Source organism: Patella vulgata, chromosome 6, assembly GCF_932274485.2.
Source record: "Patella vulgata chromosome 6, xgPatVulg1.2, whole genome shotgun sequence".
NCBI classification, from domain to species: domain Eukaryota; kingdom Metazoa; phylum Mollusca; class Gastropoda; family Patellidae; genus Patella; species Patella vulgata.
In genome coordinates, this window is record NC_065884.2 from 57,065,013 (window position 1) to 57,093,001 (window position 27,989).

A 27,989-nucleotide genomic window follows, 5' to 3' on the forward strand; every position below is an offset into this window, starting at 1 on the left:
CGTTTTCTCTTATCTGGTGACAGTCAATTATCTTTTTGAATTGTCAGATATCCTACAGTAGGAACGGCATCAACCAGCAGCCACAACTCCACTAACTGTGGCACCAGCAGCATCCAATAGCACGTTAAGTTAAGGCACATGATTGTTGCCGAGGATTGTGAGTAAGGTAAGACTCTCGTGACCTATGACGAATCTGCAGGTACACATGTGAAATAGATCAAACCATTGTTTGTCCGTGGATAAATGCTCCACGGCGCATGCTTGTTCTCTGCAGACGTGCTATTGGGGTTTTCACATAATTTATAAATAACTCATTACGACAGTTTTCCATAGCTAAAAATACGGCAAAAATTGGAGAATACAAATTAATTATTTTAACCATTAATATACTTTACATGGCCGTACATTGAATCGATTGTTCTTAAAATGACATATGACTAAATGGTTTAAAGGGGCAATTATGGGAGATTATGGCAGTTCTCAGTATCATAGTTAAACACTAAATTAATAAATATTTCTACTTGAACATCCTGCATATCAATCCATATCCGAGCGTTGTGTGTTGTGGTTAATTCCATTGTTCCTAAAAAGATCATAGCGGAGAAGCAAATGCGAAAATCGAACAGGTGTGGGGATATGGAAGACCAAACAGCTCTATATTCAGTATTCTTAGTTCTTAATTCACAGTTCTTAATTCCTATTTCTTCATTTGTTGTCGTATTTCAACATTTGTACACTAAAATTAACATTTGTATCTTAATATCAATATTTGTTTTACAAATCAGACATTTGTCATATCAGATTTGTAAAATGTATTTTTGTTTAACGGTGATATATTCACACGTTTTCTTTTTAAATCGGATAAAAATTGTGACCTCTAAATTTTGTACAGTCAAGGACCATAATTCAGAAAGTTAGGATCCGATATGCGCAAATATCGAAAGGAACCAAGATCGGTAGTTTATAAACATGTATTTCAAGTTTCAACAAAATCGGATCAAAATTGTGACCTCTAGAGGGTCCACAACCTTGATATACCAGATGTTTACACTATTTGCGTATGAGGGACGGTCATTTTGTCCGACAGTTTTGGTCCGATTTTCACGAAATTCGAACTCAACCAACATTACGGTGTAACAGTTATATATTCGAACGTTTTTGTAAATCTGATTATAATGGTGACCTCTAGAGGGACCACAAGCTAAAAACAGGATTTTTCGTACAATATGGGGCAATAATTCAGGAAGTTACGATCCGATATGCGCAAATATCGACAGCAACCAAGATCTTTGGGTTATAAACATACATTTCACGTTTCATCAAAATCGGATCAAAATTGTGACGTATCGAGGGTCAACATCCTTGATATACCAGATGTTTTCACTATTTGCATTGAGGAGCGGCCATTTTGCCTGGCAGTTTTCGTCCGATTTTCAAAAAATTCGAACTCAACCAACATTACGGTGTAACGGTGATATATTCGAACAGTTTTTTTTTAAATCGGAAAATAATTGTGACCACTAGAGGGACCACAAGCTAAAAACACGATTTTTCGTACAATCAGGCGACATACTTCAGGAAGTTACGATCTGATATGCGCAAATGTCGAAAGCAACCAAGATCATTGGGTTATAAACATGTATTTCAAGCATCATCAAATCGAATCAAAATTGTGACCTCTAGAGGCTCCAAAACCTTACTATACCAGATTTTAAAACTATTTGCGTACGGGGGGGGGGGGTGGGGTTATCTGGTAGTTTTGGTCCGATTTTCATGAAATTCGAACCCAACCAAGAATACGGTGTAACGGTGATATATTCGAACGGTTTCTTAAATCGGATAATACTTGTGACCTCTAGAGGGACCACAAGCTAAAAACTCGTGTATGGTCGTCTGTCCAACCTCGTGGGTTTTCTCCAGGCCCGATTCCTAGAAAATTCTTAAAGTAAGCACAAAGTTATGCTTCACTTTTTCTTACGTAAGAAACTTTATAAAATATCGTCTCTAGAGAATTCTCAAGACCGTTCTAACGTAAGCACAAGTCAAGTATGGGTCTAAGCACATTGTGACTGGTAAACTGAATCTACGATGCTCTCTAGCGTCATAAAAACAATTTTGGTATGTGAATTACGTCATAAATTTGTCGGTTGCTTCCCGGCAAATGGTCGATTTAGATGTATTTGACATATGACCCCTATACACATAAAAAAGGTGCCACAAGTTTAAAAAAAACCGCAAGCACATGCAAACAGACTGAATAATTGCGAGAGCGCTTGATCTTAAAGTAGCCCGTATGTTTGTGTTGTTTACTAATTAGTAAATAAATAAAATGGTTTCAGGGTAGAAGCGAGCGAAATTTTCTATAGCATTCTTCTCGAGAATATGTTTCTAAAGGACTTTCTCTGTCAATCAATCGTCTCTTTGGTATCAAAAGATGTAGGAAATGCCGTTGAATAACTCTACGGTCAGCCATCTTGTTTGAAGCAGACAGGCTTAAGGTTGGTAAGCAAGCCACATACCTTGCTTGGGACTGATGCTTAGATTGACAATGTTTAAGAACGAAGTGCTTGTGCTTACACTGAAGTCTACTTAAAATCTAAGCACAAGAACGTTCTTAAGACTTTTCTGGGAACACAAAATAAGATAAGTTTATTTAAATGCAAAGTCTACTTAAAATCTAAGCACAAGAACGTGCTTAAGAACGTGGTTAAGAATTTTCTAGGAATCGGGTCCAGGTCCTCCGGTTTCCTTCCCATACGCGACAACACCATATACGAAGGCACCGTTTCAAAATCAATATGCAAAACCCAAATCAGTATACAATAAAATCATTGTTATATTCTGATCAGCATATTTTCATGGTATTAATAAACTTCATAAACTTCACAAATCGTAGAACATGGTTTGATATCCTATTTCTAAACACATACAAATCAGTTAGTTTGACCATTAATATACTTTACATGGCCGTACATTGACTCGATTGAACTTAAAGAAGCGTCATCGAAATTATTAACGGTATCATCATCACCTCCATCGTCCTCATCATCATATTCACCACCCCTATCATCGAAATCAACAACATTAGGACTGTTATCATCATTACCCTCCTCCTCATCATATTCACCACCCCTATCTTCAATCTGATCTTCACGAGTAACAAAATATTTGTGGTTCAAAGTAATGTCTGCCTCCCCTCCGCTACCTTGTTCAAGAAACAGGAATTCGTGAAGTAAATGTGGTATGTTGGAAGCAACAATAAAGGTGTGAAGTCTGGCACCAACAATCTGACGGATGACCCTCCGGCATCGCGACTGAAGTGAAATGTTATTGCAAAATAATTTAAACTGCTCCCGGTGACGAGAATGAAATCTGTCATCAGTGATATCGACATCAACTTCATCTTCTTTTTCGAAATTCAAGGACAAGAAGATCTCTTCTTCAGGTGCCCCACTCAGATATAGCAACTTCCTTAATCGATCTCTTTCATCGATGTTGAAGTCATCAAGGTCGATATCTTCCGTGAAATAATTACGTTCAGTAGAAACTGACTGAGGGTGTTGTAGGTTACAGTTTACAGCAAGTAAATAACAGATGATATCCACTGATTCCTGTGGATTCCAAATTAATGGAAACAGCAGAGCTCTTTGAATCAAAGTGTTACCATCTTTTCCTGGTAAATTTACCAGAGCACTGTGATTTTTAGATAATAGTTCCGGAAGACAGACACAGCTTGACTTGAAACTAAGATACTGCAAAGCAGACATTTCATATTTATAATCTAAAATTGTTATATCCGCCCCAAACTTCATACAGTATTTTATCATACTTGTATCTTCTATCATTGCAGCCATCATTAAAGGTGTAACACCATTATTATCTTGGATATTAACATTAGTTCCGGCATTAAGCAGGGATTTAACACATTTTCTGAACTTTAGACGATTTTCACCCCTGTTTCCCATTTTAGCGGTTGACACTATGAAACCTAACATACACATATGAAGAGCAGTATGACCGTATTTATTTTGTATATCAAGGTCGCTTATTCTTCCATCTTTTGTGGATACGTCCAAATAGCCCGTGTTTAACAGAAATGAGGCTAGCATTAGAGGAGTGTTTCCAGTTTGGTTCTTCTGTTTTTTAAGGTTCTCCTTCTCAAACAATGATACTACTTTAGTATAGGAGAAACCCTTCACCTTGGATAGAATATGAAATATATTGTCATCCTTGGCATTAAAGCGGTCCAGCTTTGTAATTGAGTTTAATAAAAGCTGAAAGGACATTAATTCATTGGTGGCGGCAGCTGCATACAGCAATGTATTCTCATAGTTCACTTTATCAGTATTAACACCTAGATCAATATAAAATTTGAGGAAGACAAAACTTGATTTTCGGTCACCTTTGTTTTCTTCACAAAAACAATGCACACATACATTTTCGCCTTGATTATCTATACAATTTACATCAGCACCGTATTTAGTAAGAAGTTTTACCAATTTCATATTGCGATATTGAGCAGCTTTCAGTAAAACATCAGTTTCATTTACATCAGCACCATACGTTAGTAGAAGCTCCACCAGCTCCGTGTTCTGGTGTTTAATAGCATTCATTAAAGCACTTCTCCCAGCATACGATACATTCACATCGCACCGAGCTTTCAATAACATTCTGGTTATGTTAATGTTATTATTTGTACATGCTGTAATTAGCGGTGTCATGTCAAAATAGCTGCGATGATCGACGTCTATCCCCGTTCGATAAGTGATCGGGCAAACTCAACACTTTGATCGCTATTATGCAATGCTACATAGTGTAGAAGGTTATTATTAAATTCACCCTTTATATTGACATCCACATGATAAGTTTCCATTAAGTGAGTTGCCCGTTTAAACTTCCCGTATCCTACAGCGAAAAGAATACATGAAATCATTAGATCCTTCTTTCGTAAATTGGATTCAATATTGATTAATAATCGTTCTATATGGGAGGACATATCCGATTCCGATAATACCAAGTAATGAAGAACATGTCTATTTCTATAATCTAAGGAATTTATATTGGCTCCATTACCTAGTAGATAATCAAATATTGTGAACATTTCTTTCTCAACAGCTAGCATTAAAGGTGTTTGACCGTGTTGACCGTGTTGACCGTGTGAATCTAAAGATGACCCTGCATCTACTAATACTTTAATCAATTCAAGTCTTGTCTCTTCGTCCACAACTGTGCCGTATTCCTCATCATCACAAAAGCATAAAGGTATGAGAGGTATACTTTCAGTAGTAATATGACTTTGTACTTCAGAGTTCCTTACAAGTAATTTCACAATTCGGATGTCTTTTCGGGTGATTGCAGTAGCCAATTTTTCACGGGAAGTTTCTAGACTAATTACAGTAGGAATAGAATAAATATATATGCCGTTGCTTTATACTTGATATTCTGGACAGCCTCAGCCAGGGCACTCCATCGTTCTGGTTCTGGTTCTGGTTCTGATTCTAATCTATGATTGTAATTTTTACACGCGTCTGAATCGAAAACTAATCCACGATCATATAAATAAACGGGACCCTCGACGAAATCGGATTCTATAGCACTTGATATTAATTCTCGGTTAGCTGCTAAATCTAGTTCATAGTCACAAGAGAGAACACGTCTTCTTGAAAAGACAAGTTTCAATATTTCCAATGATTTTCTTTTTAGAGCTAATTTACAAAGTTGTTTCGTTTCATCCATAGTGAATTCAGAGGTCTTCTTACAAGTTTCAGCTCGCCTGCTATATAAGTCTTTTTCTATCCTGAAATATTTTGATAAAGACACATACTGAATAATTTCCTGTGAATTGTTTAGATGACATCAAGCATACATGCTAAATATACAACTTTGGGACATCCTCATCTATAACTAAATCTATAACTTAATATTTTCCATAATATTCGAAAATAAAAACACGAATTGTGGCCCATTTCAATCAATTTTGATGTTGTTATCTTGCCGTGAACATATAAGATCTATTGATAAAATATTTAAGACACAATGAACATTTTAAAATCACTACAATGCGAAAGTAGTTAGTAATGGCTGATTCACAATAATATTTTTAAAAACAAATGGTGTAGAATGAACTAAGCAGGCGTAAACGACTGCCGTCCAATTTAGAGTTTTAACATATTTCACCGAACATACTTGATTAAAATTAAAATAAAATTTAAAGAAAATTGAATATAAATCACTTATACACATTCATATTACATTAATATGTGTCTTTGGACCCATTTCGCATATCTTAAGGTTCCAAAGGGCCATGAGCCCTTAACATGAACACAAATTTTCCACTTGTTAATAATTGGAAGCTTTGTTAAACCTATTCTATGATCCCAGGAAGGCAGCATGCAGCCACGGTTCACTTCTGCTATTTATATTCATGATAAAATTTGAAATCCGATCACCGATTCATTACTTTATAACCGTGGTTTTCCCAGCGGGGAATTTGATCACTTTCAGGGAGGAATAAGATCCTCCAAGAATTAGAAAAGGTATGGGGCATTTCCAAAATTTTAGCCAGTCGATGTTGGCATGTATGTCAATATTACATACCCAACCGTGTAACACTCAAATATAAGTCAAACCTTATTTTGCCAACCAACCTATCTTTATTACAATTATCAAGATATTTTTTTACCTCTTATATTTATCTTCAATAGCCCTAAAACCTCCGACGTCTTCGTCATCAACCATCTCAACACCATCCATTTTTGCACAAAGTGTAGACCTATTTCTATATTTCACCTTAACGGTGATATGTATAGTGATATAACACCCTACAATAATATGGAGAAAATCATGAGACAAATCCAACCATGTAGAGGGAACGTTGTAATTCACCCAATTCAGACGGTTCACAAAGTTCACAGTAGATCCCCAAACACAAACTATATACACAGGCTATATACCTCCGATTATCACCTAGAATAAACACATATACATGTGCTATATATTTACATGTGCATATTCGATTACAACTATTTAAAATGACATTGACTAATATATTTCTTTTTGTATAAAATTAGTCATCTGTGAACACCGTGAATTTATGCACATCTCAGAGATATAAAACCGACCTAATAGGGTTAACATACAAGAGTAGCCTACAAACAAATTGTATAGTAAAGTGCAAAAACAATCAAGAAATTGGATAAAATGAAATGAAGTGGGGTTTGAAGTCCGCCTGGGCTAATGAAGACGGGTTTACACCATACAGTGTGCTATGAGGAATATTTTGCCCTGAAAGCGGTGCTACGGTCACTCTTATATCGAATCCCAACTGCCATGACCGCGTTCTTGTTTTATGAGCACGATAATGTGTACACAGGACTTCGATTTTTTGACACCTCCGGACCTTCTGCACCACTGACAAGGGTGACAACGCCGAAAAGTCCCAATGAACTATCTGTCAACACAGGGATCTTACACAGAAACTCCAGGTTAGAGAGTCAACGTCTTACTTATATCATAAGGCACTATCGCCTACTCTTATATCGAATTCCAACTGCCAAGTGATCTTTTACGTGCATTCCCATGTATACACGGGACCTCGGTTTTTCGTCTCATCCGAAGGACTAGACAGCTGTCCTTGTCAGGCCCTTGGATTGCTTAATGGTTAGCGTGCGCGCGCTGTATCATAAAGTCTGTCATTGAGTCGACTGGCGTGGTTTCGAATCCCCGGTTGTACGTGAAAAGGAGTGGGGTCGCCTGTCCAACCTCGTGGGTTTTCTCGTCCTCCGGTTTCCTCCCACAGCGCAAGCGAATTATAGAAATAACACTAAACCATATGTTAGTCCCGAAATGACCTAGTTTGTGTCGAGTGGACGTTAAACCCCATTTCTCTCTCGCTCTCCTTGTCAGGCCCTCCGTTCTGCACCACTGACAAGGGAAACCACGTCGGAAAATCCCGATGAACTTTCTCGGCCAATGCAGGGATCGAACACCCGACCTCCAGGCCAGCGAGCCAGCGTCTTAACCACCTAACTACCGTGGTTCCCGAAAGACACGCCCCCATAAATCACAGCCGATCGAAGTGTAGGCCACATGCGACCAATAAACAGTTATGTTGATCCCCTATTAACCGCTTGTGTTTGATAGACATATTAGATATAACTTTTAATTAATTTTGACAATTCATGAAATATAAACGTTGCTAACAATATCAGAGTGAACTTGGGGCTTTAAGGGAGTAGGCCTAATAAATGTCAATTTCAATTATAGCGCCAAAACCCCACAAAAAATGTGCTCGTAGCGCTTGACACACCATATCCAGGGGCGGATCTAGGAATTTTGAAAAGGGGGGGCTCCGCAAAATGAGGGCACTGACCGCGGAGACGGGGCACGCCGCTGAGAGGGGATTTTATTAAATTTTTTTTTTTTTTTTTGGGGGGGGGGGGCAAGAAAATTATCCGTCATTTCCTTGCATCTGTAGCCATTCCAAGAGCTATTTGGCTGATTTTTTCGTCTAAGTAAACGTTAGGAAATCGTTGAAAAAGAGCCTTAAAATCGAGCAAAAAATCCAGTTGAACATGCGACTCGAAAATTGTCAAGGCGAGCGAGGCATTATGATGGGAAAAAAGACTAATCTATTCCCTAGACGCTTCACTATTTAACTTGTACTTTGTACTGTCCACACATGAAACAATGCTATACATCAAGTTGCACTCACCGTGGTCGGTGTTCTGCTCCTAACCTGGGCTAATGAAGACGGGCATACGCCATACAGTGTGCTATGAGGGAAATTTTGCCCGGACAGCGGCACTACGGCCTACTCTTATATCGAATTCCAACTGCCAAGGGATGTTTTACGTGCACGCCAATGAGTACACGGGACCTCGGTTTTTCGACCCATCCGAACGACTAGACAGCTTTCCTTGTCAGTCCCTCCGTCCTGCATCACTGACAAGGGAGAACCACGCCGGAAAATCTGGACGAACTTTCTCGGCCAATGCAGGGATCGAACACCCGACCTCCAGGCTAGCGAGCGAGCGAGCGAGCGTCTTACCCACTTAGCCACGTGATCCCCTCTAAAGTAATGAGGGATAACAGATAGGCTACACTGGCGAATTTCTGCTCACTAATAATTCCTTCGAAGACCAGATTCGAAGTTGCTATTTGAGGGTGTGAGAGGATATCTAATAATTCAAAAAAGTAATTGAAAGTCACTAGATGAGGGAAAACAAGAAAAATAGAAATAGTCCGTACATGCCCTTGTTTTTATTCATTCTATACTTAATAAAAACATGATATTGCACGGACTTTTTCTATTTTTCTCTTTATAGTGACAGTCAATTATCTTTTTGAATTGTCAGATATCCTACAATAGGAACGGCATCAACAGCAGCCACAACTTAAATAACTGTGGCACCAACAGCATCCAATAGCACGTTAAGTTAGGGCACATGATCGTTGCCGAGGATTTTGAGTAGGGTTAAACTTAGGGCTATAGTGCTAACTCCATTTACATCTCGTGACCTATGACGAATCTGCAGGTACACATGTGAATTAGATCAAACCATTGTTTGTCCGTGGATAAATGCTCCACGGCGCATGCTTGTTCTCTGCAGACGTGCTATTTGGGTTTTCACATGATTTATAAATAACTCATTACGACAGTTTTACATAGCTAAAAATAGGGCAAAAATTGGAGAATACAAATCAATTATTTTAACCATTAATATATTTTACATGGCCGTACATAGAATCGATTGTTCTTAAAATGACGTATGACTCAATGGTTTAAAGGGGCATTATGGGGGATTATGGCAGTTCTCACTATAGTTAAACACTAAATTAATAAATATTTCTACTTGAACATCCTGCATATCAATCCATATCCGAGCGTTGTGTGTTGTGGTTAACTCCATTGTTCATAAAATGATCATAGCGGAGAAGCAAATGTGAAAATCAAACACGTGTGGGGATATGGAAGATCAAACAGCTCTTTATTCAGTATTCTTAGTTCTTAATTCACAGTTCTTAATTCCTATTTCTTCATTTGTTGTATTGCAACATTTGTACACTAAAATTAACATTTGTATCTTAATATCAATATTTGTTTTACAAATCAGACATTTGTCATATCAGATTTTTAAAATGTATTTTTGTTTAAAGATACATGAGATTAGATAAAGAGCTGGCAGTTCTCACTATAATAGTTAACCAGCGGCTGCCAGGCAGGATACGCCCACATTTTCGAGAGATGGATAGAAAACAAGCTAAAACGAAAGTGATTTTTCCTACAATCAATGGCCATAATTCAGGAAATTACAATTCGATATGCGCAATTATCAAAAGGAACCGAGATGTTTGGGTTACAAACTTACATTTCAAGTTTCAACAAAATCTGATAAAAATTGTGACCTCTATAGGGTCAACAACCTTGATATACCATATTTTTACGCAATTTGAGAACGAGAGGCGGCCATTTTGTCTGTCCATTGTGGGCTGATTTTCACGAAATTCGAACTTAGCTGTCCTTAGGGTGTAACGGTGATATAATTTTTTTTAAATCGGATAAAAATTATGACCTCTATAGGGTCCACAAGCTAAAAACGTGATTTTTCGAACAATCAGTGGCCATAATTCAGGAAGTTGCGGTCCGATCTTGGGTTATAAACTTACATTTCAAGTTTCAACAAAATCGGATAGAAATTGTGACCTCTACAGGGTCCACAACCTTGATATACCATATTTTTACGCTATTTGAGAACGAACGGCGGCCATTTTGTCTGTCAGTTTTGGGGCGATTTTTTCACGAAATTCGAACTCAGTCATCCTTAGGGTGTAACGGTGATATAATAATACGGTTTTTTAAATCGGATAAAAATTATGATCTCTATAGGGTCAACAAGCTAAAAACGCAATTTTTCGTACAATCAGGGGCCATAATTCAGGAAGTTACGTTCCGATATGCACGAATATTAAAAGGAACCGAGATCTTTGGGTTATAAGCATACATTTCAAGTTTAAACCAAATCGGATAAAAATTGTGACCTCTACAGTGTTCACAAGCTAAAAATTTCAGTCAAATTGCTCCACTCTGAACCTTCATTATGATGGAATGGTGATATTTAAATGGTTTTTAAAATCGGAAAAAAAATTGTGACCTCTACAGAATCTGCAAGCCAAAAATGCGATTTTTCAAACAATCATGGACTATAATCCAGGAAGTTAGAGGTCCGGATATGCTCGATAATCAAAAGGAACCGAGATCTTAGTGTGTAACGGTGATATATTCACACGTTTTCTTTTTAAATCGGATAAAAATTGTGACCTAAATTTAGTACAATCAAGGACCATAATTCAGAAAGTTAGGATCCGATATGCGCAAATATCGAAAGGAACCAAAATCGGTAGTTTATAAACATGTATTTCAAGTTTCAGCAAAATCGGATCAAAATTGTGACCTCTAGAGGGTCCACAACCTTGATATACCAGATGTTTACACTATTTGCGTATGAGGGACGGCCATTTTGTCCGACAGTTTTGGTCCGATTTTCACGAAATTTGAACTCAACCAATATTACGGTATAACGGTTATATATTCGAACGTTTTTGTAAATCAGATTATAATGGGGACCTCTAGAGGGACCACAAGCTAAAACAGGATTTTTCGTACAATCAGGGGCAATAATTCAGGAAGTTACGATCCGATATGCGCAAATATCGACAGCAACCAAGATCTTTGGGTTTAACAACCTTGATATACCAGATGTTTTCACTATTTGCATTGAGGAGCGGCCATTTTGTCTGGCATTTTTTGTCCTATTTTCAAAATATTCGAACTCAACCAACATTACGGTGTAACGGTGATATATTCGAACATTTTTTTTTTTAAATCGGAAAATAATTGCGACCACTAGAGGGACCACAAGCTAAAAACACGATTTTTCGTACAAAGAGGGGACATACTTCAGGAAGTTACGATCTGATATGCGCGAATATCGAAAGCAACCAAGATCATTGGGTTATAAACATGTATTTCAAGCTTCATCAAATCGAATCAAAATGGTGACCTCTAGAGGGTCCACAACCTTGCTATACCAGATGTTTACACTATTTGAGTAGGGGGGGGGGGGGGGCATTTTATCTGGCGGTTTCGGTCCGATTTTTATGAAATTCGAACCCAACCAACAATACGGTGTAACGGTGATATATTCGAACGGTTTCTTAAATCAGATAATAATTGTGACCTCTAGAGGGACCACAAGCTAAAAACTCGAGTAAGTTCGCCTGTCCAACCTCGTGGGTTTTCTCCAGGCCCGATTCCTAGAAAATTCTTAAAGTAAGCACAAAGTTATGCTTCACTTTTTCTTACGTAAGAAACTTTATAAAATACCGTCTCTAAAGAATTCTCAAGACCGTTCTAAGCACATTGTGACTGGTAAACTGAATCTACGATGCTCTCTAACGTCCCGTATGTGTGTGGTGTTTACTAATTGGTAAATAAATAAAATGGTTTCAGGGTAGAAGCGAATTATTGAAATAAAATTGAACCATATGTTGGTCCTGAAATGGCCTAGATTGTGTCGAGTCGACGTTAAACTCTCTCTCTCTCCCCAAATACTTAAATTTGATTGTTCGATACTTTTTAATTAATAAATTTGCAATTAATTAAAATGTGTCATCAATCTATTTTGGGATTTCGCCGGAGGACATCAGCCTCACTGTTGGCTTGTTTTTTTAAATCATAATCTTCATCAATTTGTGAAGTGAAAGTTGGAAATTTAATTTGAGATATATATTTATGTTGATTTATTGTCCAAAATATTACACAATGTCACTGCTACAGACCCCTACGCGCTAGCGAATTATTGAAATAAAATTGAACTATATGTTAGTCTCTCTCTCTCTTTCTCTCTCTCAAATCTAAATTCTCATACATAACAACAACATATACGAAGGCACTCTTTTAAAATCAATATGCAAAACCCAAATCAGTATAAAATAAAATCATTGTTATATTCTGATCAGTATATTTTCATGGTATTCTCCAGCACTTAATAAACTTCACAAATCGTAGAACATGGTTTAATATATCCTATTCCTAAACACATACAGGTCAGTTATTTTGAACATTAATATACTTTACATGGCCGTACATTGATTTGATTGAACTCAAAGAAGCGTCATCGCAATTAACAGTGGTATAATCATCACTACCATCGTCCTCATCATCATATTCACCACCCCTATCATCGAAATCAACAACATTAGGACTGTCATCATCATTACCCTCCTCCTCATCATATTCACCACCCCTATCTTCAATCTGATCTTCACGAGTAACAAAATATTTGTGGTTCAAAGTAATGTCTACCTCCCCTCCGCTACCATCTTCAAGAAACAGGAATTTGTAAAGTAAATGTGGTATGTTGGAAGCAACAATAAAGATGTGAAGTCTGGAACCAACAATCTGACGGATGACCCTCCGGCATCGCGACTGAAGTGAAATGTTATTGCAAAATAATTTAAACTGCTCCCGGTGACGAGAATGAAGTCTGTTATCTGTGATATCGTCATCAACTTCATCTTCTTTTTCGAAATTCAAGGACAAGACGATCTCTTCTTCAGGTGCCCCACTCAGATATAGCAACTTCCTTAATCGATCTCTTTCATTGAAGTTGAAGTCATCAAGGTCGATATCTTCCGTGAAATAATTACGTTCAGTAGAAACTGACTGAAGGTGTTGTAGGTTACAGTTTACAGCAAGTAAATAACAGATGATATCCACTGATTCTTTAGGATCCCAAAATAATGGAAACAGCAGAGCTCTTTGAATCAAAGTGTTACCATCTTTTCCCGGTAAATTTACTAGAGCATTGCGATCTTTAGATAGTAGTTCCGGAAGACAGACACAGCTCGACTTGAAACTAAGATACTGCAAAGCAGACATTTCATATTTATAATCTAAAATTGTTATATCCGCCCCAAACTTCATACAGTATTTTATAATAATTTTATCTTCTATCATTGCAGCCATCATTAAAGGTGTAACACCATTATTATCTTGAATATTAACATTAGTTCCGGCATTAAGAAGGGATTTAACACATTTTCTGAACTTTAGACGATTTTCACCCCCGCTTCCCAGCTTAGCCGTTGACATAATGAAGCCTAACATACACATATGAAGAGCAGTATGACCGTATTTGTTTTGTATAACAACGTCACTTCTTCCATTTGTTGTGGACACGTCCAAATAGCCCGTGTTTAATAGAAAAGAGGCTAGCATTAGAGGAGTGTTTCCAGTTTTGTTTTTCTGTTTTTTAAGGTTCTCCTTCTCAAACAATGATACTACTTTAGAATAGGAGAAACCCTTCACCTTGGATAGAATATGAAATATATTTTCACCCATGTCATCAACTCGATCCAGTTTTGTAATTGAGTTTAATAAAAGCTGAAATGAGAGTAATTCATTGGTGCGGGCAGCTGCGTACAGGATTCCATTCTCATAGTTCACTCTATCAATATCAAAGCCCAGATCAATAAATAATTTGATGAAGACAAAACTTGATATTCGGCTTACTTCGTTTTGTTTATAAAAACAATTTAGACATACATTTTCGCCTCGTGAATCTATAAAATTTACATCAGCACCGTATTTAGTAAGAAGTTTTACTAATTTCATATTGCGATATTGAGCAGCTTTCAGTAAAACATTAGTTCCATTTACATCAGCACCATATGTTAGTAGAAGCTCCACTAGCTCCATGTTCTGGTGTCCAACAGCAATCATTAAAACACTGGTCCCATAACAGTCTTTTACGTTCACATCGGACCGTGCTTCCAATAACATCCTGGTTATATTAATGTTATTATATGCACATGCTGTGTGTAGCGGTGTCTTTCCCGCATTATCGCGATGGTCTACATCTATTCCTTTCTCAATAAGTGATTGGGCAAACTCAACACTTTGATCGCTGTTATGCTGTGCTACAAGGTGTAGAAGGTTATTATACCTATCATCCTTCAAACTGACATCCACGTGACGAGATTTCATTAAATGAGTTGCCAGTTTAAACTTTCCGTATTCTACAGCGAAATGAATATATGATATTTGAAAATATTTATAATTGGACTCATAAAATTGTTCATAATTGAAATTGGATTCAATATTGATTAATCGTTCTATATTGGAGGATGTATCTGGATCTGATAATATCAAGTAATGAAGAACATTTTGTCTTTTCCGATCAACACAATTGGCATCGGCTCGGTTATCTAGTAGATAATTAAATATTGTGAACATTCCATTCACAACAGCTAACATTAAAGGTGTTTGACCGTGTTTGTTGCATAAATCTAAAGATGACCCTGCATCTACTAATACTTTAATCAATTCAAGTCTTGTCTCTTCGTCCACAACTGTGCCGTATTCCTCATTGTCACAAAAGCATAAAGGTATGAGAGGTATACTTTCAGTAGTAATATGACTTTGTACTTCAGAGTTCCTTACAAGTAATTTTACAATTCGGATGTCCTTTCGGGTGATTGCAGTAGCCAATATTTCACGGGATGTTTCTGTACTAATTACAGTAGGAATAGATAAAATATATTCCGTTGCTTTATACTTGATATTCTGAACAGCCTCAGCCAGGGCACTCCATCGTTCTGATTTTAATCTATGACTGTATTTTTTACATCCGTCTGAATCTAAAACTAATCCACGATCATATAAATAAACGAGACCCTCGACGAAATCGGATTCTATAGCACTTGATATTAATTCTCGGTTAGCTGCTAAATCTAGTTCATAGTCACAAGAGAGAACACATCTTCTTGAAAAGACAAGTTTCAATTTTTTCAATGATTTTCTTTTTAGAGCTAATTTACAAAGTTGCTTCACTTCATCCAGACAAAATTCAGAAATCTTCTTACTAATTTCAGCTCCTTGTCTGCTATATAAGATTTTTTCTAACCTGAAATATTTTAACAAGGACACCTATTAAATAATACCAAACAAGCCAACAGTGAGGCTGATGTCCCCTGCCGAAATTGCAAAATAAATAGATGACACATATTAATTAATCGCACATTTATTTTTTTCACTAAGTTTCATCACTCTCTATCAGATAGAATCAAGATTATCTTGTCCCAAACCATCGACAAATGAAATCGATTAGCTCTGCTTAGCTTCAGCTCGAAATGTTAATTATTGAACTCAGTCAAGACATTCACCTAATGAACATCTACATATACATCAAGTTTAAACATTCACCTAATAGACACCTATGCCAAGTTTGAACATTCTACCTCAATTAGAAGGAGAGTTATTGTGTTCCAAAGTTTCTACCAATCAAATTGCTTATCACTCTGCTTACCCTCAGCAAAAAATGTTCATTATCGAACTTAGTTAAGGTATTCATATAATAAATCTATACACCAAGTTTCATCAATCTCACTTAATTAGAACTAAAGTTATCGTGTCCCAAAGCATCAACCAATCAAATTGCTTATCTCTGCTTACCCTAAGCGGAAAATGCTCATCTTCGAACTCCATCAAGGCATTGACCTAATCAACACATACACCAAGTTTGAACATTCTAGCTCAATTAGGAAGAGAGTTATCGTGCCCCAAAGTATCAACCAATCAAATTGCTTATCTCTGCTTACCCTAAGCGGAAAATGCTCATCTTCGAACTCCATCAAGGCATTGACCTAATAAACACATACACCAAGTTTGAACATTCTAGCTCAATTAAAAGTTATCGTGTCCCAAAGCATCAACCAATCAAATTGCTTATCTCTGCTTACCCTAAGCGGAAAATGCTCATCTTCGAACTCCATCAAGGCATTGACCTAATCAACACATACACCAAGTTTGAACATTCTAGCCCAATTAGGAAGAGAGTTATCGTGTCCCAAAGCATCAACCAATCAAATTGCTTATCTCTGCTTACCCTAAGCGGAAAATGCTCATCTTCGAACTCCATCAAGGCATTGACCTAATAAACACATACACCAAGTTTGAACATTCTAGCTCAATTAGGAAGAGAGTTATTGTGTCCCAAAAAGTGTGACGGACAGACAGACGGACAGACAGACAGACAGACGGACAGACAGACGGACGAACCCATTTTAATAGTCCCCTGCTTTCTTCGAAAGGCGGGGGACAATAAATTTTGGAGATGGCATCAAGCATATGCTAAAAACTAGTGATGAAAGGCCTGCCAAGCGAAATTACTTGATTATCGAGAATATGTAGGTGGAGTTATCGTCTGTCAATTAAACGATCCCCAATTCTCATAGACGGTGCAGAGACAATTAATGCATATTTCTAATTCTAGACCAAACTTCCAACAGTGACAATTCCGTTCAGAACAAAGTAATTTGACTGATTTTTTTCAACATTTTCTTTTTTTATCATCTATTTTTGAATTATTATAGCAAGAATGGCCATCTCTTTATATAAAACTCTTAACTAATGTATCTTTAAATGAACACAAATGTTCACTTGTAAGTAATTGGAAGCTTTGTATATAACCATACAATCCCCGGGACAGCAGTGTTAAAGGAGCTAACTCACTAATATTTGGCCAATTTGGGACCTAGAAATTGACACAAATGGGAGGCAACGCATATAATAATATGAATGTATAGGCCCATATACACTATTTACATTCAATTGTTCCCATTTTTACTCTAATTTCAAATTGGGTATGTTCGGCAAAATACGCCAGAGGTCTCAATCGAATGGCAACATCTAGCGTCTGGTTATTCCAGTCTACGCCGATAGTATTTATTGCGCATTCTCTCCAGATAAGAATAAGATATCTAGCCTCGTCCTTCGAGTTACCTGTTACAAATGGCGCTGAAACACATTATGGTACACGAGACGTGTACTAATGGTAAAATGTTTATTTTGTTTATTAGTTACCAGAAGCCCATCTTTTCCGCCAAGGTCACAACATCAATGTTGATTTAAATCGGTAAATAATTCGTGTTTTCAATGTCGAAGACTTTGCATGATACTGAGTTAGAGACTTAGCTACTGAAAATGCAGCCCCAGTTTACTTCTACTAATTATAATCATGATCAAATTTAAAATCCAATTACCGATTCAATACATTATAACCGTGGTTGTCCCGAGGGGAATTAGATCACTTTCAAGGGGGGGGGGGGAGATAAGATACTCCAAAAATTAAAAAAGTCAATTATCAAGATTAGATATTTTTTTACCTGTTATATTTATCTTCAATAGCCCTAGAATCTCCGACCTCTTCGTCATCAACCATCTCAACACCATCCATTTTTGCACAAAGTGTAGACTTATTTCTATATTTCACCGTAACAGTGATATGTACCGTGATATAACAACCTACAATAATATGGAGAAAATCATGAGACAAATCCAGCCATGTAGAGAGGACGTTGTAATTCACCCAATTCAGACGGTTCACAATGACACTCAGTAGATCCCAAACTATACACAGAATACATATCAATCCCCAATATACCCCCCCACACACACACACACTCACTCCAATAGACTCATATTATATAAGGACCAAATTTAGACCGGCAACGGAGGGGAGGGGTCGTTATCAAGTTCGGGGGTCCAACAGAATAGAAATTAAATTACATGACAAATAAAAAGGGAATTATATTGAATGATTAAACCGCATTTGTTCCAGGAACATCAGCCATGTTCCGGAAAAGTGGTTTGATTTTATTTTCCTCAATTTTATTAACTGTAAGGCTAACTTTGTTTACATTTGTCAGCTTGTAATATAGCTAAACGTGATATAAATTACTGAATATATATGTCTATTTTCTGACGCCCTTCATAGAGTTTGATAAAAATTAATAATAAAACGAACTTTAAAATCATTTCATCACGTGGCTAAGTGGGTAAGACGCTGGCTCGCTAGCCTGGAGGTCGGGTGTTCGATCCCTGCATTGGCCGAGAAAGTTCATCCAGATTTTCCGGCGTGGTTCCCCCTTGTCAGTGATGCAGGATGGAAGGGCCTGACAAGGAGAGCTAGAGAGAAATGGGGTTTAACGTCTGTCTAGTCGTTCGGATGGGACGAAAAACCGAGGTCCCGTGAATACATTGGAATGCACGTAAAAGATCCCTTGGCAGTTGGAATTCGATATAAGAGTAGGCGATAGTGCCACTGCTCGGGCAAAATTTCCCTCGTAGCACACTGTATGGCGTATGCCCGTCTTCATTAGCCCAGTTTAGGAGCAAAACAGTAGGACGTTAAACCCCATTTCATTTCATTTCATTATTAAAAACTTAATAAAGAAGCTTGTGGCGCCCTTCAGGCCCTGGTCATGGTGGGGTTGGCGCACTTGCCTCCTTATAAATCCGACCTTAAGTTATGTATACCCTATTTGCATGCATTCGGTCGGTAAACGAAAACATTACAAATGTAATCCATTAAATTACTAGTAGGCAGTTTGGGAAAACCGGAGAAAACTCACGAGGTTGGATAGGCGACCCCACTCCTCCTTGTCACTTATACAACAAGCTGGGAATTAGTCTTTTTCATCCAGAAAAATATTCTACGAATATTATAGTCCGATGCGTTATCAACATTTGAGAATAAAATAGGCGATTAGTGCTAAGTCAGCTCAATTTTTCGTCATAGGTCACGAGATGTACACAGCGCTAGCGCTAATCTCAACCCTAACCCTCTCCCCCAAATTCTTAAACCTAACCCTGGACCTAGCCCCAATGCGTACCCTTACCCTAACCTACAATCTCGCCAACAATCACGTGCCATAATCTTATTTACGTCACAGCGACCTTGACAAAATTTGAGCTGGCCTTAACAAATAGATTTAGCCAGTTAATGTGAACACTCTTTAGCAGACCCAAATATCTGACATGGATTTTAGCCACCAGTGCAGAATGGGTGACAGCTGTCAGCCTTCACCTTGAAATATCAAGGGAAATAATTTGAACAACTGGATCCAGACTACATAGACTACTACATTTACATGTAGGTATAACTCATTTTCCTGCTACCTTTGACATCCTGATTTTTACCCATAACGCCATCACCCCCCCCCCCCCCACACACACACACACACACACACACACACATGCCTAAAGTGAAAAATAAACATTCAGTGTTTTAATTTTTCTATACAGCCCCCCCCCCCCCACAAACACCCACACATACCCAAATACACGCACCATATTAATATCTTAGATTTGCTCTCACAGCAGGATTTTTTTTTCTTTTTTTTTATTCAGATTGGCCCAAGGGGATTTTCTTGGGGTTAAGTCTCACGGCAGGGATTTTGCTCAGATTAATCCCCAGCGGGATTTTTCTGTAGATTAGCCCTCACAGCACGATTTTGTAACGATTGCATGGCCCCGTCTATTTATATATTTATAATAATATTAATGTTTCTATGGTCCCAATGATTTTATACAGATTGCCCTCGGCAAACAGGAGTTTTCTTTAGATTATCCATCACATCGGGAGTTTTGTTCAGCTTGACTTTCACAGCAAGATTTTTCTTAAGATTGGTCCCCACACCATCATTTTCTATAGATTGACCCCACCTCCCAAGCAGGACTGATTTATACTGGTTCATTGAGTCAATGACAAGGTTTCATAAGTCCGGAAATGACCTAGTCTCTCTCTCTCTCTCTCTCTCTCTCTCTCTCTCTCGTTTGAGTTGACCTAATCCCACCCAAAGGGATTTCTCTTAAGTGAATGATGTGACTAGCACAGAGTTCCGAAAAATTTCCAAGCAGATGCTTTATCTTCTGGGTATCAATAAATCGAACCCTAACAAGAATTCGTTTTCCCTTGATGTATCTGATTAAATATATCTCGACAGTCATGTGCACTTTAGTTTTCCTGCAAACTATCCAACACTTTCGAGGCACATACATCACCGAAATGGCGCAGTTGATTTGAAAATAAATGTAAATAATATAGACACAATTCATCTAATCATGGAAAAAGAAATATTTTTCTGATCGGCACCAATTGCCAAAGTGTGAATCTCCCTCGAACCAGCCTTCTCACGATCGATTATCACCGAGAACAAAGACATAATAATATAATAAAAAGAGGCTATCTATTTAAATATATACGACCTACATATTCGCTTACATGTATTTTAAAGAACACTGACTAATATATCTCTTTTTGTATAAAATTAGTCATCTGTGAACCGCATGAATTTATGTGCATCCCAGGGATATATAGAACAACTAATTTAAACAGTATATTTCATGTTAACCCATCACTGGTCCGCGCGTCCCTGAGATCATCCCCACAAAAAAGGGCTATAAATTCTTATCAATTCAGTATGAGTACTTAATATGCATAGTTTTGGATGTCCAAGATAAACAAAGAAAGATCACAAGATTAACTTAGGTAATCTTTAATAATAATAAAGTAAATATATATAATATAAATTAAACTATGTATAGTTAATTAATGGACTGAGTTAATCTTTAATAATAATAAAGTAAATACATAAATTAATAAAGTGAAATTATATATTGAAGACCCATATAAACAAAATTGATTATTAAAAGGTTATCATGTACTAAGCCTACATTACTGAATGCATTTGTTAAAGACCCGAATCCAGTTTCACTTTTTACACGGTCACCAAATCCCTAAACACGTATATATATATATATATATATATATATATATATATACACACACACACACACACACATTTTTTTTCTGGGGAGGGGGGGTCTGAATATACTTGGACCCCCCCAAATATTTACATAGTAGACCCTAACTCCTATTTATTTACAACAATTATTAGTGTTAGTTAAGATTCTATCTGTATATAACCGGTACATATCCCAATATGGTTTACATTGCTAAAATAAAACACAGAGAGAATCATCCTTGAAACATGTGTGAAGTGAAAAGTAACTGTGTTCCATAAAATTGTGTCTAGTTAATTTTTTTCTGCCACTTATCAGAGTGAATCGCATGTAGGTACCCAAAAACATTATCGCCTAAACCAAATATTTATCGCCCGCTCAGCCAGCCACGTAACCATAATACTTTGCACGCGGTGGGCCAATCAGCAAACGAGTTGTGTAGACAGCATGGCCACATGGTGTTTGTTTATATTTCTGGGGGGTTTTAAAATAGGGTTAGGGGTTAGGGTTGCGGACCCCCCCCCCCCCCCAATATATATTTCACGGCTACGCCTCTGCATGTAGTATTCTGTGGGTATACCATACCATAATACCTAACAAGACACCGTCTACCAGTCTCGAGGTGTAGTGGACATAAGATCAATAACATGTTGATCCCCTATTAACCGCTGGTGTTTTATAGACATATTAGATAAACTAACATTTGAGTAAATTTTGATTATTATATTAGATAAACTAACAGTTTAATTGATTTTGATCATTGATAAATGTAAACATTGCCAACAATATCCGAGAAAACGCTGGACTTTAAGGAAGTAACAAGCCTAAAAGATATAAACATTCAAAAGTCCTTATACTATAAAAACAATACTTGTCTAACATTTATTTCATGTGAATAGAAGCAACAATATATTACGCCATTAATCATTGTAAATACGCTGTACATAATTTCATTAACCCGGGTAGTTACTAAAAGAAACTAAATACATCGATTTGTCAGCCATGAAAAGTCTTCAAATGAGGCCTGTTGTCTTTCCGCTGCATTCATTGTTGGATATCTACATTGTGGTAGTGTCCACTAATATAGGAACTTTGAAGGGATTTCCATCTGGTTCTCTCAAGTTAAAGATGCATTATGTAAGAGCTAAATCTACCTATTGCAGATCTTTCTTTTGGCCTCAAATATTATATAAATTAATTAGTAGACACTTATTAACAAGACAAGACCATAATAAACCCTCTAGACTATCGGATGTTTGTGATTTTCAATGGATTGAAACAAGATAGTCAATTAATAATTTAATTTAAAGATAGGTTGCCAAGCATATTTTTTTCTTATGTCAGTAATGAAGACGTTTTAATAAAGTAAAATCTGATTACGAGTAACAATCCAATAAGTAATTATTAGAAATCATTAGAATTTCTTTTGGTTGTTTGCCCCATGACTTTAAACACTGAGAATAAATTTATATTAAGTTTAACCTCTAGCACCTCCACAAGATTTCCCAAGTGATCAAAGGTCATAACGCTGGCAATAATTGTTGGAAATCGTAGAAATGCAATAGGATTCTTCACCTCATAACCATAAACACTGTGTATAAATTTATAGCCTCTAGAGTGGCCACAAGATTTTTCAAAGTGACCAAGGGCCATAAATCTGACAGTAATTATCGGAAACTGTTGAAAATCAATAGGCCTCTTCGTCGCATGACAATAAACACTATGCATAAATTTCAAGTAAATCGGATATCAACTTTAGCCTCTAAAGAATTCAAAGTAATCAAGGACTATAAGTATGGCAGTAATTATCAGAAATCTTTGAAAATCAACAGGCTTCTTCGCCTCATGGCCGTAAACACTGAGCATAAATCCTAAATTTAAAGTCAATTAGATAATAACTTTAGCATGTAGAGTGTCCACAACGGTACCAATGCTAAGCGAGATCTGCCAGCTCCTTATCTAATACTTACATTATGCATCTCCAAATATACACTTTTATTGGTCTGTCCACATTTTGTTTATCAAGGTGTTATTATGATATTTTGTTAGACCGGAAATAAATCAGAATTCAAACGCCCCCCCCCCCTCCAATTTCAATCGAATGGGAGCATCGGTAAATCATAGGTCAAAAGCAGGGGACCATCAGATCTTCGGCACATGAATATAACCAGATTTATAATACTAAACACAACAATTACACATACGTAAAATAACATTTCCCTTCTTGAAATTCTTCTTGGGCGTGGAGCAAGTCTCTCAAGAAGAACATTTTCAAGTTCTTCCCTTTCATCGTCATGTCTTAGCTGTAGATCTCTAAGCTGAGCATCCAATTGCTGTGCTATTTCTCTTATCCTTACTGATATCTGATGGGGAGTTGCTCTATGGATATCTATTGAGTTGGAAATTAAGGTGCCAATGTCCAGAGGGAGTGTGATCAGGTTAAAAACAGCCCCAACAATAGGAACGGCATCAACAGCAGCCCCAACTGCCCTAACTGTGGCACCGGAAGCATCCAATAGCACGTCAACCAATCGCACTAACTGCACAACAACAGTGCCGATAGGCAACACCCCTCTGATGAATAATCGTATATCGTCAAGACAGTTTTGATAATGCAAGACAGCTTGATTATCTGCCTCAAGCACTTGGTTGCATTGCTTTTTTCTTTTTCCACTTACAACAGCGTCACCTATGTTAGCCCCGGCACCTGTGGCCGCGGCAAGACCGCCCACAACCCCTCCTGCAGCCAAAAAGCCAGCACCAACCCCACCTACAGGTAAGGTTACCAATCCAACAACAGTTAAAACACCAGATAATATTCCACCAGATGACCCAGCAAGTCTGCTGATCCTGACCCTCCATTTGCTTGTATCTAACTCATCAGCCACTTCCAGTAATAACCTGATGGTGTTCTGTCGCTGATTAACAAACAAAACAAAATCTGCCTCATGTTGTCTGATTCTTTCAATGAGCCTGTTAAAATAAATTAAAAGAGAAACTACGATATTGGAAATCCCTCTGTCAACTAGTTTATTGAGAGACTGGAATGTCTAAGACTAATACTTTAACCTACAACTGCCCTACTCATGTTTCAAGGGTCCAACCCTCCCCCCTGCTCAGCCACATAAATTTTTTTGTAAAACAACATTTTTTATGAGAAAAGTGTCATAATTTTGCTTTATCCTGTATCGTCAGATGGTGCGACTGGATAGGCACTCAAAGCGCGAGATCATGATATAGACATATGTGATATCACAATTAATGCTTTGCATCAATAAAACTGAATCACAATGTCATCGTATTAATTCATAATAAAAATTGACGTCAAACAGGATGTTGGATTCCTCTGTTTAAAAAGATCAATGTGTATGTATATACGCCAAAATGACGATAGAGACCATGTATTTCTCAAAACATTTCAAGCCAAGGGGGGGTGGGGGGGGGATACATTTTCTCATGAACCTGGTAAACCCCCTCCTGCAAAAATTCCTGGATCCGCCTCTGCCAAGATCTTACTTTTAGTAATCTCCGTCACTGAATTTAATGTCGCTGATCATCATTAAGTATTTTTCAGGCAATATCTATCACGGCTTAATATAAACATAACTATCACGGCTTAATGTAAAACAATATCTATCTCGGCTAAATTCAAGTAAAAATGTACTGTAGGCTTACTCAAAAGATTATTTAACATTTCATTATATTAGGAAATCAAAACATCAACGGTAGATAACCACCCAGCTTGGATTCAAGTTTGACATAAGGTTTGAGGATTACCAATAATTCTTCTTATTCTTATTATTCTCCATCTATCAGTGGTTAACGTCCGCTTCCACCGAAGGTGATATCGCAGACAAGTGGCCTTATTTGAATATATATGATTAGCGCACGCGCAGGGCCTTTCCTGTGGGGTAAAACCTGAATAAACAGAGGAAACCCACGAGTTTGGGAAGGCGCTACCTATCTCCAGGGATCAAAACCACGATCACAAACCATTTATGTCTAGGTCCCGCTGGGAATTTTTTGCCTCGGGGATGTACTACGCGCGAATATGGACAGGAACCGAGATCTTTGGGATATAAACATATAGTTTCATCAAAATCGAATAAAAATTGTGACCTCTAAGAGGGTCGACAACCTTGGTATTACATACTTTTACTCTATTTGCGTACAAGGATCGGCCATTTTGTCGGGCTGTTTCGGTCCGATTGTCACTAAATTCGAACTCACCCGTCATTAGGGTGTAACGATGATATATTTGAACAGACGTATCAACGATCAATCGGAATAACCATCACCGCCGCATAAGCTCCCACACACGTGTGAACTCTATACCTGTCTGATCTAAGTTATATTTACAGCACAGCTTTCATGAGTTAACATCTGTTAACGAATGAAGCGTGCTATAAATGACTTGAAACATTGACACCTGCTCAACATGCTTGTTGTTATTGCACTGAAAACCCACCCCAAATTTCAGCCGAATCGGTGAATAACTTTTTATTTTACCTTAGTTTAGCTTCTATAAGAGATAAGTTTATCCGATTTCGACGCCATTTTGTTTGTTGACTATTTAGGCTCGAATGACGTCATATGTGGATTGTGGGTTAGGATAAGGGTTAGGGCAAGGGCTAGGACCTGTAGATTTCGTCATAGTCTCAAGATGTAGACAGGGCTAGCCCTAACCCTAACCCTGTCTTGTTATTCGAGTCTAAATAGCCAACAAACAAAATGGCGTCAAAATCGGATAAACTTTCTCTCGTATAAGCTAAACTACAGTAAAATAAAAAGTTATTGACAGATTCGGCTGAAATTTGGTGTGAGGTCATGGCTAGGCCCCATGAATACCCCCTGAAAATTTCAAGTCTCTATGATCATGGGAACTGGTAGAGGTACGTTACTGAAATAGTACCGGAAGATTTCCCGTCCATGTTTACAATGATAATATGTACTTACTGTCTCCTTTCAACGCGGTTTAGTGGTACATCGGCCATTGTGTGTTTCTTAAGTACAGTCTGTGTAATGCAAGATATCTTTCTAATCTAAAAAAAACATTTTCCTAGAAAATGTCAAAAAGAGTTCGTAGTATTTTACAACCGTTTATCTGTGAGGGATTTTTAATGATAAAGTATGCTCCACGGCGCATGCTTGTTCTATTGGGTTTTCCCATAGAGTTATATATAGAAACTCGAGTCCGCACTGATCACGTGACCCCCATGACCACAACCACACTGATCCGCAGTGAATATTTGCTTGGCACTGATCCGCAGTGAATATTTGCTTGGCCGCGACAATCACTGATAAGGATGACATTGATGCGGCTTTATGAGCTAGAAATATTAACTTTTTTCCTGCGACAAATTAAATTCTAAAACATTTTTTGTATATATTGGAAAAATAAATAAAGGCATCTGACGTATTTGTAGGTAAAAATTATTTCCGATTTAGTGTAAATGGGTATTAAATTGACTAAAATGCAGCATTCTCTCCGAAGCAGTTATGTCGTATGTAAACAATGCACGCGCCATTCAGCCAATGATTCACACCGCGTGCTGTGACAGCACGTGTTAAGGCAGTCATCTATGACAGAGATATTATACGAGACTCGTAATTCTCTGTGAAACAGATTGGACCACAACGTTAAAGGTTTGTGCCGGGATGGAGCGACGGCCGCCATGTTAGTTCCGGGAGTATGAACGTAAATACCCGGATGTTCACTATGTTATCGCATCAATCAATCTGTGTCAAACTATTTTAAAACGTGCACAAATATTAATTTTTTAAATTATCTCACCCAAATATTTATTTTTTGATAAAAATAATAATAAAGATCCATGGACCGACTTATCTCCGGGCCCCTCTTTCCACGTAAAGGTTATAGAACAATTTAATTTGACATCTCAGGCATCTCGACCGCAGAGTCTCTACGTCTACTATTACTAATACTTTACCTTCGCTTTTTCTTTTAATTTGTATTAAAATATTGATCTTTTAAATTAGTGCATTGTCCACAATATGTATAGCTATACAGTAAATTTGTTAAATTGTTTTAGAAATTTATGGAACTAATTAATAAAGAGTGTAGAGAAATGAATGGGGTTTTTTTTTAACAATAAAAGTGAACAGAAATCAATAGCCCGCAAATTATATGTACCGGTATTTTTATTTATTTGTTAATTAGTTTATTTTAGGAAATTAGGGAATGAAAAGTGAAGAAAAATTAATAGCCTATACGTAAAATGTTGTATTTCTATTTAACGGTATTTATTTATTTGTTAATTATTTTTAGAAATTTATGGAAATGAAAAGGGAAGAGAAACTAAAAACAGCCTGCAGAAAA

At 37.3% G+C, this 27,989-nt stretch overlaps 3 protein-coding genes across 3 annotated transcripts; all 3 read right to left on the reverse strand.

Annotated features, from left to right (window-relative positions):
- Window positions 1-2,672: 2,672 nt before the first annotated feature.
- LOC130010523 (transient receptor potential channel pyrexia-like) lies at window positions 2,673-6,873 on the reverse strand. The gene is made up of 2 exons (XM_056101909.1): window positions 6,683-6,873; window positions 2,673-5,797 (listed from the first exon to the last, which is right to left on the reverse strand). The coding sequence occupies exon 2, from the start codon at window positions 4,719-4,721 to the stop codon at window positions 2,934-2,936; it is 1,788 nt and encodes a 595-aa protein (XP_055957884.1). The 5' UTR covers window positions 4,722-5,797; window positions 6,683-6,873; the 3' UTR covers window positions 2,673-2,933.
- Window positions 6,874-9,968: 3,095 nt separating this feature from the next.
- On the reverse strand, window positions 9,969-19,800 carry LOC126824412 (putative ankyrin repeat protein RF_0381). Its single transcript, XM_056101711.1, has 3 exons — window positions 19,477-19,800; window positions 18,229-18,367; window positions 9,969-15,968 (listed from the first exon to the last, which is right to left on the reverse strand). The coding sequence occupies exons 2-3, from the start codon at window positions 18,297-18,299 to the stop codon at window positions 13,109-13,111; spliced, it is 2,931 nt and encodes a 976-aa protein (XP_055957686.1). The 5' UTR covers window positions 18,300-18,367; window positions 19,477-19,800; the 3' UTR covers window positions 9,969-13,108.
- Window positions 19,801-21,375: 1,575 nt separating this feature from the next.
- LOC126823803 (uncharacterized) lies at window positions 21,376-27,039 on the reverse strand. The gene is made up of 2 exons (XM_050552823.2): window positions 26,606-27,039; window positions 21,376-24,622 (listed from the first exon to the last, which is right to left on the reverse strand). The coding sequence occupies exons 1-2, from the start codon at window positions 26,641-26,643 to the stop codon at window positions 23,743-23,745; spliced, it is 918 nt and encodes a 305-aa protein (XP_050408780.1). The 5' UTR covers window positions 26,644-27,039; the 3' UTR covers window positions 21,376-23,742.
- Window positions 27,040-27,989: the final 950 nt, after the last annotated feature.